Source organism: Nomascus leucogenys, chromosome 15 (genome assembly GCF_006542625.1).
Source record: "Nomascus leucogenys isolate Asia chromosome 15, Asia_NLE_v1, whole genome shotgun sequence".
Classification (NCBI taxonomy): Eukaryota; Metazoa; Chordata; class Mammalia; order Primates; family Hylobatidae; genus Nomascus; species Nomascus leucogenys.
Genome location: NC_044395.1, coordinates 22826470 through 22839306, shown reverse-complemented (window position 1 = coordinate 22839306; position 12837 = coordinate 22826470). Strand labels below are relative to the sequence as shown.

The 12837-nt window shown below is 39.8% G+C and overlaps 1 protein-coding gene across 3 annotated transcripts in view; it reads left to right on the top strand.

Moving 5' to 3' along the window:
- The window catches only part of DLAT (dihydrolipoamide S-acetyltransferase), a 37720-nt gene that overhangs the window by 15564 nt on the left and 9319 nt on the right, over nucleotides 1-12837 (top strand). For all 3 annotated transcript variants that reach the window (XM_003253139.3, XM_003253140.4, XM_030828776.1), the window contains exons 8-11: nucleotides 734-801; nucleotides 2433-2525; nucleotides 3153-3260; nucleotides 8843-8958. In XM_003253139.3, coding sequence (XP_003253187.1) covers nucleotides 734-801; nucleotides 2433-2525; nucleotides 3153-3260; nucleotides 8843-8958 — 385 coding nt within the window. The remainder of the gene's footprint in view (nucleotides 1-733; nucleotides 802-2432; nucleotides 2526-3152; nucleotides 3261-8842; nucleotides 8959-12837) is intronic.

Sequence of the window (12837 nt, the reverse complement as noted above, 5' to 3'; positions counted from 1 at the left end):
AAACCTACTGAGAGAACTTTGAAGATCCTTCCTAATGTGTGACATTGCACCTTTTTCCTTTATTTCCTTTAACATGGGCCAGTTTAGAGCCTTGGCTACTGTGAAAAAGCTATGAATCATAAGAGACCACATAAGGAATGAATGATTCTAAAGATGAGATAATTGCAGTAAAGAGTTATTAATGCTATTTTGGGGTGAAAAAATTGACTTGATTTGTCAAAACAATTATTGTTAGACCTGTAAATTCTGTATAAAAGGAATTCTTTGTGGTCACATAAATCCAGAACCCAAATGAGATCTATGTCACGGCAGAGGAATGGTTTTTTGGAGCTAACCAGGAGGAGGCAGCTAGTTTCCCTTTTGGAGATATAAACTGTGCTCAGCATTATCCTTATGCCAGCATTTCCCAATTTAAAAGTAAGGAAGATGAAAAAAATTAAGTACAACTTGGATAAAACTCTAAAAGAGAAATACATAAAGGAATATTTGCAGTAGTTAAAAAGAAAAGACCCACTCCAGATCACACACTGGTACTCTGTGTGGATTAAAATTAATAGTTGACAAAAGCTGGTATTCGTAGGGAGAACCTTAAGGGGTAGGGTTAAGGCTATGATCCTTTCAGAATGTTTTTGGCAGTAAACCCTTAGGAGCTTGCAGTTTAGGATCACAGTGTTGATCTCCTTGGGGAACCAATGGTATGTCGTCATGTATGTGATATTTATGTCTCTTACAGGGACAGGACCAGATGGTAGAATCACCAAGAAGGATATCGACTCTTTTGTGCCTAGTAAAGCTGCTCCTGTGAGTTATGTGTAGCTCTTACTTTTTTTGCAGTTTGTCTCTACAGCCTGTTAGACCATTTCATACATTATTTATGAATGAAATAGCTCAACCAAGACTGTTTTCTTCTAATTTCAGTGGTTTAATAATACAGTCATCCCTCAGTACCCATGAGAGGTTGGTTCCAGGAGCCCCCTTGTATACCAAAATTCACAAATGCTTAAGTCTCTTATATAAAATAGTGTAGTGTTTGTATATAACTTACCCACATCCTCTAAAATACTTTAAATCATCTCTAGATTACTTATAATATTAAATACAAGGTAAATGCTGTGTAAATAGTTGTTATATTTTATTGCTTAGGAAATAATAATAAGGACAAAAAGTCTGTACTTGTGCAGTACAGATGCAACCATTTGTTTTTTTCTGGAGTATTTTTGATTTGCCTTTGGTTGAATCCAGTGATGCAGAATTTACGGATATGGAGGGCCATCCAGTGATGCAGAACTTATGGATATGGAGGGCCACGTGTATTTAGATATGTATGTGCTATCATTTATATACAAGATCAAAGATGATATACTACATTGACATGTATCCCACATTATGTTTTAAGCTAGTTAATCGGTTTTTGCTTTGAAATAAAAGGTTTGTTCTTTTTTTCTTTTTCAAACTATTTTAAAGTACAGTTGAATGAGTTGTTTTTGGTGTTTGGTTTTTTTGTTTGTTTTTGAGACAGTCTCACTCTGTCGCCCAGGCTGGAGTTCAGTGGCACGATCTTGGCTCATTGCAACCTCCGCCTCCTAGATTCAGGTGATTCTTGTGCCTCAGCCTCCCAGGTGGCTGGGACTACAGGTGCATGCCACCACACCTGGCTAATTTTCGTATGTTTAGTAGAGACAGGGTTTTGCCATGGTGGCCAGCCTGGTCACGAACTCCTGGCCTCAAGTGAGCCATCGTGCCCAGCCTCGCAACCCCCTTTGTTTTAACATTGTTTAGGATAATGGATTAGCTTGTTTATATTTATTTATTATTCCTTGCAGCTTAAGAATGCTTCCATTGCTTTTCTTGAACATAATTTTGTAAAAACAAAATTATTTTGACATAAACTGGTCATTGAACGTACTCTGATACAAAGAAAAATGACATTTAAAACATGATTTCAGAATTCTACCTAAAAAAATTAAAACTCTTAAAACAAGCAGAAGTCTCTTTTGCTCACTGGGGGCAGAAATAGGTATTCTATAAAGCTTAGTTTTTAGACTGGACATGGTGGCTCATGCTTGTAACCCCAGCACTTTGGGAAGCCAAGGTGGGTGGATGACTTGAACCCAGGCGTTTGAGACCAGCCAGGGCAACGTGGCTAATTTCTGTCTCTACTAAAAATACAAAAAAATTAACTGGGCATGATGGCGTGCACCTGTAGTCCCAGCTACTCTAGGGGCTGAGATGGGAGGATTGCTTGAGCCCAGGAGGTTGAGGCTGCAGTGAACCATGATTGAGCCACTGCATTCTAGCCTGGGTGACAGAGCAAGACCCTGTCTCAAAAAAAAAAAACAAAAACAAAACTGCATAGTCACTGGCAATCTTTCCCAGGTACTTATGCTAAGATTGAGTCACAGTTACTAAGAGCTTTTTCTTTCCTCCCATAGGTTCCAGCAGCTGTTGTGCCTCCCACAGGTCCTGGAATGGCACCAGTTCCTACGGGTGTCTTCACAGATATCCCAATCAGCAACATTCGTCGGGTAAGAGAATTACCATCATCTGGAATCAGCTATTAGGGGCATCTTTACTGTAGTTGTTTAGTTGCTTCCATAGTTTTTAACACATTAACAGAGGCTTTTTAAGTTGTGAATATTAGATGATTAAGGGAAGTTTTGGCCAACTGAATACTTGAATCACTTTGTTCCTGTTAGAAGGGCCAGGTGTAATGGCTCACGCCTGTAATCCCAGCACTTTGGGAGGCCAAAGCGGGCAGATCACAAGATCCAGACTTCGAGACCAGCCTGGCCACCATAGTGAAACCCCATCTCTACTAAAAATACAAAAACTAGCTGGGCATGGTGGTGCTCGCCTGTAGTCCCAGCTACTCAGGAGGCTGAGGCAGGAGAATTGCTTGAACTCGGGAAGCGGAGGTTGTGGTGAGTCGAGATCGCGCCACCACACTCCAGCCTGGGCAACATAGCGAGACTCCATCTCAAAAAAAAATAAATCTAGGAGATGTTATATTATGGCGGAGTCCTCCATCTTTCGATTATAATAATGCTTGAGGTAAGTATTAGCAGAGAGTAAGGTGAAGAGACAAATAGAGCCCTGAATTAGTTAAGGTCTTAACTCAAGATAATTGATTTTTTAAATCTCTTTGGTTTCAGGTTATTGCACAGCGATTAATGCAGTCAAAGCAAACCATACCTCATTATTACCTTTCTATTGATGTAAATATGGGAGAAGTTTTGTTGATACGGAAAGAACTTAATAAGGTAAAAGGTCTGAAAATTCCAACTTTCTAAGTTATAAAAATTTTGTCTTTCTCCACCAAACATTTATATTTTTGTCATATATTTTGTTACAATATGTCAGTTGGTGGTTACTTTCTTGATCTTGTCCTTTGAAGCACAAGATTTTAAATATTGGTTATGTCCACTTTATCAATTTTTTTCTTCTGTGCTTTTGGTATTATATCTAAGAAACTATTACCTAGTCTAAGGTCATGAAGATTTATACTTATGTTTCCTTGTAACAGTTTTATACTTCTAGTTCTTATATTTAGATCTTCGCTCTATTTTGAGTTAATTTTTTGTAGATAGTGTGAGATAGGAATCCAACCATTGTTTTGCATGTGGACATTTATTCTTTCATCCCAGCACCATCTTTCCCCATCAAATTGTCTTGGTATCCTTGTCAAAATTAATCATATATGTGAGAATTTTATTTCCAGATTTTTTTTTTTTTTTTTTTTTTTGTAGATCTTGTTATTTTTTGTTTTGTTTTGTTTTATTATACTTTAAGTTCTGGGATGCATGTGCAGAACGTGCAGGTTTGTTACATAGGTATACACGTGCCATGGTGGTTTGCTGCACCCATCAACCCATCATCTACATTACGTATTTCTCCTAATGCTATCCCTCCCCTAGCCCCCCACCCCCCTACAGGTCCTGGTGTGTGATGTTTCCCTCCCTGTGTCCATGTGTTCTCATTGCTCAACTCCTACTTATGAGTGAGAATGTGTGGTGTTTGGTTTTCTGTTCCTGTGTTAGTTTGCTGAGAATGATGGTTTCCAGCTTCATCCATGTCCCTGCAAAGGACATAAACTCATCGTTTTTTATGGCTGCATAGTACTCCATGGTGTGTATGTGCCACATTTTCTTTATCCAGTCTATCATTGATGGGCATTTGGGTTGGTTCCAAGTCTTTGCTATTGGGAACAGTGCCGCAGTAAACATACGTGTGCGTGTGTCTTTATAATAGAATGGTGTATAATCCTTTGGGTCTATACCCAGTAATGGGATTTCTGGGTCAAATGGTATTTCTGGTTCTAGATCCTTGAGGAATCACCATACTGTCTTCCACAATGGGTTGAACTAATTTACACTCCTACCAAGAGTTTAAAAGCGTTCCTGTTTCTCCACATTCCAGCATCTGTTGTTTCCTGACTTTTTAATGATTGCCTTTCTACCATTCTAACTGGTGTGAGATGGTAACTCATTGTGGTTTTGATTTGCATTTCTTTAATGACCAGTGATGATGAGCTTTTTTTCATGTTTGTTGGCCACATAAGTGTCTTCTTTTGAGAAGTGTCTGTTCATATCCTTTGCCCACTTTTTGATGGGGTCATTTGTTTTTTTCTTGTAAATTTGTTTAAGTTCCTTGTAGATTCTGGATATTAGCCCTTTGTTAGATGGATAGATTTCAAAAATTTTCTCCCATTCTGTAGGTTGCCTGTTCACTCTGATGATAGTTTCTTTTGCTGTGCAGAAGCTCTTTAGTTTAATTCAATCCCATTTGTCTATTTTGGCTTTTGTTGCCATTGCTTTTAGTGTTTTAGTCATGAAGTCTTTGCCCATGCCTATGTCTTGAATAGTATTGCCTAGATTTTCTTCTAGGGTTTTTATGGTTTGAGGTCTTACGTTTAAGTCTTTAATCCATCTTCAGCAGCCAGGCGCGGTGGCTCACGCCTGTAATCCCAGCACTTTGGGAGGCCGAGGCGGGTGGATCATGAGGTCAGGAGATCGAGACCATCCTGGCTAACACAGTGAAACCCCGTCTCTACTAAAAATACAAAAAATTAGCCGGGCGAGGTGGCGGGCGCCTGTAGTCCCAGCTACTCAGGAGGCTGAGGCAGGAGAATGGTGTGAACCCCTGGGGGGCGGAGCCTGCAGTGAGCCGAGATCGCGCCACTGCACTCCAGCCTGGGCAACAGCGAGACTCTGTCTCAAAAAAAAAAAAAAAAAAAAAAAAAAATCCATCTTCAGTTATTTTTTGTATAAGGTGTGAGGAAGGGGTCCAGTTTCAGTTTTCTACATATGGCTGGCCAGTTTTCCCAACACTGTTTAGGGAATCCTTTCCCCATTGCTTGTTGTTGTCAGGTTTGTCAAAAATCAGATGGTTGTAAATGTGTGGCATTATGTCTGAGGCCTCTGTTCTGTTCCATTGGTCTGTATATCTCTTTTGGTACCAGTACCATGCTGTTTTGGTTACTGTAGCCTTATAGTATAGTTTGAAGTCAAGTAGCATGGTGCCTCCAGCTTTGTTCCTTTTCCTTAGGATTGTCTTGGCTATATGGGCCCTTTTTTGGTTCCATGTGAAATTTAAAGTAGTTTTTTTCTAATCCTGTGAAGAAAGTCAATGGTTGCTTGATGAGGATAGCATGAATTTATAAATTATTTTGGGCAGTATGTCCATTTTCACGATATTGATTCTTCCTATGCATGAGCATGGAATGTTTTTCCATTTGTTTTTGTGTCCTCTCTCATTTCCTTGAGCAGTGGTTTGTAGTTCTCCTTGAAGAGGTCCTTCACATCCCTTGTAAGTTGTATTCCTAGGTATTCTGTTCTCTTTGTAGCAATTGTGAATGGGAGTTCACTCACAATTTGGCTCTCTGTTTGTCTGTTATTGGCGTTTAGGAATGCTTGTGATTTTTGCACACTGATTTTGTATCCTGAGACTTTGCTGAAGTTGCTTATTGGCTTAAGGAGATTTTGGACTGAGATGATGGGGTTTTCTAACTATACAGTCGTGTCATCTACAAACAGACAATTTGAATTCCTCTTTTTCTATTTGAATACTCTTCATTTCTTTCTCTTGCCTGATTGCCCTGGCCAGAACTTCCAATACTGTGTTGAATAGGAGTGGTGAGAGAGAGCATCCTTGTTGTGTGCCAGTTTTTGAGACTGAGTCTCACTCTGTTGCCCAGACTAGGGTATGGTGGCGTGATCTTGGCTCACTGCAACCTCCGCCTTCCAGGTTCAAGCAATTCTTGTCCCTTGGCCTCCCAAGTAGCTGGGATTACAGGGATAAGCCACCATGCCTGGCTAATTTTTGTATTTTTAGTAGGGACAGGATTTCACCATGTTGGCCAGGCTGGTCTCGAACTCCTGACCTCAAATGATCCACCCACCTCGGCCTCCCAAAGTGCTGGGATTACAGCCATGAGCCCCCATACCTGGCCTATTTCGAGGTTCTTAATTCCATTCCATTAATCTCTGTATACCCTTAATGACAGTACCACAGTCTTGATTACTTTAGCTTTGTAATAAGTTTAAAATCAGGAAATGTGAGTTGTCTTTGTTTTTTTCCTCAATATTTTTATTTTTTATTTTTTTTATAGACAGAGTCTTGCTCTGTTGCCCAGGCTAGAGTGCAGTGGCGTGATCTTGGCTCACTGCCAGCTCCGCCTCCCAGGTTCACGCCATTCTCCTGCCTCAGACTCCCAAGTAGCTGGGACTCCAGGTGCCCACCACCACGCCCGGCTAATTTTTTGTATTTTTAATAGAGACGGGGTTTCACTGTGTTAGCCAGAGTCAAGATTGTTTTGTCTGAGTCCCTTGCAATTCTAAGTGAATTTTAGGATTAGCTTGTAAATTTCTGCATTGAAGCCAGTTGACATTTTGATAAGGATTGATTGGATGTATCTGCTGCTCAGTTTGGCAAGTGTTGCCATCCGAAGAATATAGTCTTTTCATCCATGAACATGTAGATACCCTTGTATTTAGTTAGGTGTTCTTCAGTCTCTTTCAACAATTTTTTTATAGTTTTTCAGAGTGTAAGTTTTGCACTCTAAATTTGCATTTGTTAAACTTATTCCTAGGTATTTTATTCTTTTTGATACTACTCTAAGTGGAATTGTTTTCTAAATTTCATTTTCAGATTGTTGATTGCTACTATATAAAGGTATGATTTTTTTTTTTTTTTTTAAGACTAGTCAGGTATACTAGTGAGAAGGGGGGAAAGAGTAGAAAAGGAGTTAGATTTATAGCAGACTCTGAGCAATCAGTTGAGATAACAATTGATTTTTCTATATTGATCTTTTTTTTGTATACCTGCTGAAATGGAATCTATATTGACCTTGTATCCTGCAAACTTGCTGAAGTCATTTATTAGTTCTTACAGTTTTTTAGTGTATTTCTTAGGATTTTCTGTAAACAAGATAATGTTATTTGCAAATAGAGATAATTTTAGTTTTTCCATTTTGACCTGTATGCCTTTTATTTCCTTTCTTGCCTAATTGCTTTGGCTGGCACCTCTAGGCAATGTTGAATAGATGTAGCAGAAGTGAACATCTTGTCTTATTCTTGATCTTTGGGAGAATAAGTCTTTGATCATTAAATAGTTGTGAGGTTTCCCTAGATCAGGTTGAGCAAGTTCCCTCTTGTTCCTAGTTAGTAAGAGTGTTTTGATCATGAAAAGGGGTATTGAATTTTATCAAATGCTCTTTCTGTGTCTGTTGAGATGGTTATGTGCTTTTTGTCCTGTATTCTATTAGGACATTATTACATTAATTGATTTTCAGATGTTAATGGAAATTTGCATTCTTGGGATAAATCACATTTGATCGTGGTGAATGGTCCTTTTTATATATTGCTGGATTTTATTTGCTAGCGTTTTGTTGAAGATTTTTACATCTATATTCATAACAGATTAGTGTGTAGTTTTGTTTTTTTTTTTTTTCTTCTAATGTCGTCTTTGGTTTTGGTATCAGGCTAATACCGGTCTTATAGAATGTGTGGGGAAGTGTTTCTTGCTCTTCTTTGATTTTTCCTTGAAAGAATTTGCAAGGAATTGATATTAATTCTTCTTTAATGTTTGGTAGCATACTGATGAAGCCATTTGGGTCTAAGCTTTTCTACATGGATAGTTTTTAAATTACCAGTTCAATCTCTTTGTGAGTTATAGGTCTATTCAGAGTTTTCGTTTCTCCTTGGTTCATTTTTGGTAGCTTGTGTCTGTATGGTTGTTCATAGTATTCCCTATAATTCTTTTTACTTCTGTAAGGTAGATAGTAATGTCCCCTATTTCACTCCTAATTTTAGAAATTCTGGTCTTCTCTCCTCTTCTTGGTCAGTCTAACTAAACATTTATCTTGTGGTTGTCATTTGGTTGATCTTTTCAAAGAACCAAATTTTGTTATTGTCGAGATGAATGAAAATGATGACATAATGTACTGGAACTTATGGGATATGCTAAAGCAGTGCTTAGCAGAAAACAGCTGTAAGAGTCTGCATTTAAAAAGATGAAAGAATCAATGTTTGGTTTCATTTCTTTTTTTCCACCTCAGGGTATTTGTGTATTCTCTTTCTCCTCCTCCTTTTCTCAAGATTATACAGTTTTACTCTTTGGTGAGAGAATTTAGAAACTACAGTTGTCCAGGGAGGGAGAGCATTAGGAAAAATAGCTAATGCATGTGAGGCCTAATACCTAGGTGATGAGTTGACAGGTGCAACAAACCACCATGGCACATGTTTACCTATATAATAAACCTGTACATTCTGCACATGTACCCTGAAACTTAAAATTAAAATTAAAATTTAAAAAAAAGAAACTACAGTTGTTCTTGTCTTTCCAGATTTTAGAAGGGAGAAGCAAAATTTCTGTCAATGACTTCATCATAAAAGCTTCAGCTTTGGCATGTTTAAAAGTTCCTGAAGCAAATTCTTCTTGGATGGACACAGTTATAAGACAGTAAGTATAACTGGGGAATATATATATCCATCGGTAGTTTTCTTGCATTATTTAATGTGTAAGTAGGAGTTGAGGGGATAAGGAGAAATGGAATACAGAGAGGCAGATGACTACATAGGTCAAACAACTTGAAAACAACACAAAAATGTTTATGAGTTACTGCTTTTTACTTTTTTTTCTTGCTGCAATTTTCAACCTTGTTTTTTGTTGTTGTTGTTTATTTATTTTTTAAAAGAGATAGGGTCTTGCTCTGTTGTCCAGGCTGGTCTTGAACTCTTGGGCTCAAGCAATTCTACAGCCTCGGCCTCCCAAAGTTCTGGGATTTCAGGTGTGAGCCGCTGTGCCCAGCCTGCAATATTGCTGGATTTAGCTCGTAAAGGGTATAGATTCTTTGTATGAGTTCAGCAAAGGGAGATTAGTGAACAAATATGTGTAATTAAGTTGATAATGACTGTCACAAAGCAGGGTTAAACAGATGATTTTCATTCACCCATGAGTTCTCCTGAACTTTAGGGGCAAAATTAAAACTAGTAATTGTTAATAATACGATGGTATAGAGTAGTATGGTACTCAGTGTGTCTCTTTTATCTCATTTAATTCTCATGACCACCTTATGATTTAAGTGCTTTCACTTCCATTTCTAGATGGAGAAACTGAGACTCAGTGAGTTAAGTAACTTGCCCTGAGTTAGTAAGTTAGTGTTGGGACTGTGATTAGAACCAAGCTTCTGACTTGTAAGCCTATTCGTTTTCTACTGTGTAGATGCTTTTATGTTACTCTTACTCTGAAAGGAAAAAAACAAACTTTTTTCCTTTGTACTCTGCTGTCACACAGTTACAGCACCACTTCTGTGACCAGATGTGTAGAGGCAGGGGTGGGGAGGGTTTCCGCACACACCAACCAAGCAATTAATTCTGCAGTGAATTCCTCTAATTCAATTCAATTCAATTCACTTCTGGTGCTGTCTATCTGTAGATAGTGTCAGATCCCAAAGATTGAGGGCTCAGTCCTACAAGACTGCCCTCACTTCAGATGCCAGTCAAAAGTGTAGGCCACTCATACTTGTAGCTGACTGGCTACAAACTGGTTGCTGTAACCTCTTCCTTGGGTTTGATTAACTTGCTAGGACGATTCACAGAACTTGGGGAATCACTTTATGTTTATTATAAAGGATATTACAAAGGATACGGATGAACACCAGATGAAGAGATGGCTAGGGCGAGGTATGAGGTGGGGTGGTGCAGAGCTTCCATGTCCTCTCTGGGCATACCACCCTTCCAGCACTTCCACAGTTCAGCAACTGGAAGCTTATTAAATCTTGTTGAAGAGTCTTGATAGAGGGGGCTGGGGAGAAAAAGGAAAGGAAAAAAAAAGTCTTTGTAGAGCTTGATCTTCAGGATCTCCAGCCTACATCTCCCTCCCCTTTCCGTTAGGTCAGTGGGTAGAGCTAAAAGTTCCGACTCTCTAATTCTCTAGTCATGTTGACCCTTCTAGTGACTGGCCCCATCCCGAGGTTACTTAGGGATCCCACCCTAAGTATCCATCATGGAGCTTATTATATAAGGGGCTCATTATAAATAACAAAAGATACTCGTATCACTCAGGAAATTCTGGTTTTAGGGGCTCTATGACAGGAACTGGCAACATGGGGACAAAGACCAAGTATATATTATACCACACTTACTAATATTTATTAATATTTTAGGGCCAGGCTCACACCTGTTATCTCAGCACTTTGAGAGGCCGAGGCAGGTGGATCACTTGAGGTCAGGAGTTCGAGACCAGCCTGGCCAACATGGTGAAACCCCATCTCTACTAAAAATACAAAAGTTAGCTGGGCGTGGTGGTGCACGCCTGTAATCTCAGCTACTTGGGAAGCTGAGGCAGGAAGAATTGCTTGAACCCAGGAGGCGGAGGTTGCAGTGAGCCGAGATTGTGCCATTGCAGTCCAGTCTGGGTGATGAGAGCAAAACTCCATCCCAAAAAAATTTTTTTTCTAATAAATATTAAATTTAGGTTGGAATACTGCTCCATGGCTTAGAGTGACTTATTTTAACCCTTAATCTGAGGTCAGTTCCCCAGGAGGCAAACACAACTGTTTGGTTTTTTTTGTTTTTTGTTTTTGAGACAGAGTCTCTCTCTATCGCCTAGGCTAGAGTGCAGTGGCGTGATCTTGGCTCACTGCAACCTCTGCCTCCCGGGTTCAAGCAATTCTCCTACCTCAGCCTCCTGAGTAGCTGGGATTACAGGCATGGGCCACCACTCCCAGGTAGTTTTTTTGTAGTTTTAGTAGATAAGGGGTTTCACCATATTGGCCAGACTGGTCTTGAACTCCTGACCTTGTGATCCGCCCACTTTGGCCTCCCAAAGTGCTGGGATCACAGGCGTGAGCTACCACGCCCGGCCCTTAAACACAACTTTTAAACTATTGTTTCTTCTGGTATTTTATTTACCTGCAGATTTCCAAATAACATTTTTCTGTTGCCTTTTATGAGTTTTTCGTTTATTTTACTTGACTGACTCCCCGTTAAAGAACATTAATATTTAGCTTTAGCTCCAGTCTTGGGACTAGAGAGAAAAAAAAAGGTAGGTTTGTTATGCTCTTCCTACATACACACACATAACACTATCCTCCCAAATTTATTATACCACAGATTTGGATTAAATCTATATTTGGGGCTGTGCATGGTGGCTCCCACCTGTAATCCCAGCACTTTGGGAGGCCAAGGCAGGTGGATTGCCTGAGGTTAGGAGTTTGAGATCAGCCTGGCCAACATGGTGAAACCCTGTCTCTGCTAAAAATACAAAAAAAAAAAAAAATTAGCCAGGTATGGTGGTGCGTGCCTGCGGTCTGAGCTAATCAGGAGGCTGAGGCAGGAGAATTGTTTGAACCTGGGAGGCGGAGGGTGCAGTGAGCTGGTATGGCGTGCGCCACTGCACTCCAGCCTGAGCAACAGAGCGAGTCTGCGTTTCAAAAAATAATAAATAAATATAAATCTATATTTGGTTAATTTTTTTAGAGTGTGTGTGTCCGTTGTTAATATTTGTATGCCTGTGAAAATGATTGTGTATGACTAAGACATGTATGATACCATGATGCTAACCTAATTGATTTTAATAATTACTTTAGGGAAGGCTAGTTTTCTATGTATATGTGAATTCTTTCTGAAACTCCACAAGTGAGGAGAGGAGATTCAGAAACCATTTAACCATTTCTCAGTCTCATCAAACCTATTGGGTAAACTCTTGGTTCTAACTTTTCTTTGGTCGTTCTTCTCTTGGGGAACATCTGGGCATCTAATATTCTTTATAAACTGTATAGTTTTCTAGGGCTGCCATTATTAATGACCACAGAGTTGATGGATTAAAACAAATTTATTCTCTCACAGTTCGGGAAACAAGTCTGAAATCAGGGTTTCAGCAGGGACAATGAGTTCCCTCCAAAGACTATAGAGAAGAATCCTTCCTTGCCTTTTCCAGTTCTGGTGGCTCTAGGCATTTAGTGGTTTGTGATTGCATAACTCCAGTCTCTTCTTCCATCTTTACATGGCCTTCTCCTCTGTGTCTGTATTTTCTCTTCTCTTAAGAGGACAGTTGGGGCCGGGCGTGGTGGCTCACGCTTGTAATCCCAGCACCTTGGGAGGCCGAGGCGGGCGGATCACGAGGTCAGGAGATCGAGACCACGGTGAAACCCCATCTCTACTAAAAATACAAAAAAAATTAGCCAGGTGTGGTGGCGGGCGCCTGTAGTCCCAGCTACTTGGAGAGGCTGAGGCAGGACAATGGCATGAACCCAGGAAGCGGAGCATGCAGTGAGCCGAGATCGCGCCACTGCACTCCAGCCTGGGCGACAGAGCAAGACTCCGTCTCAAAAAAAAA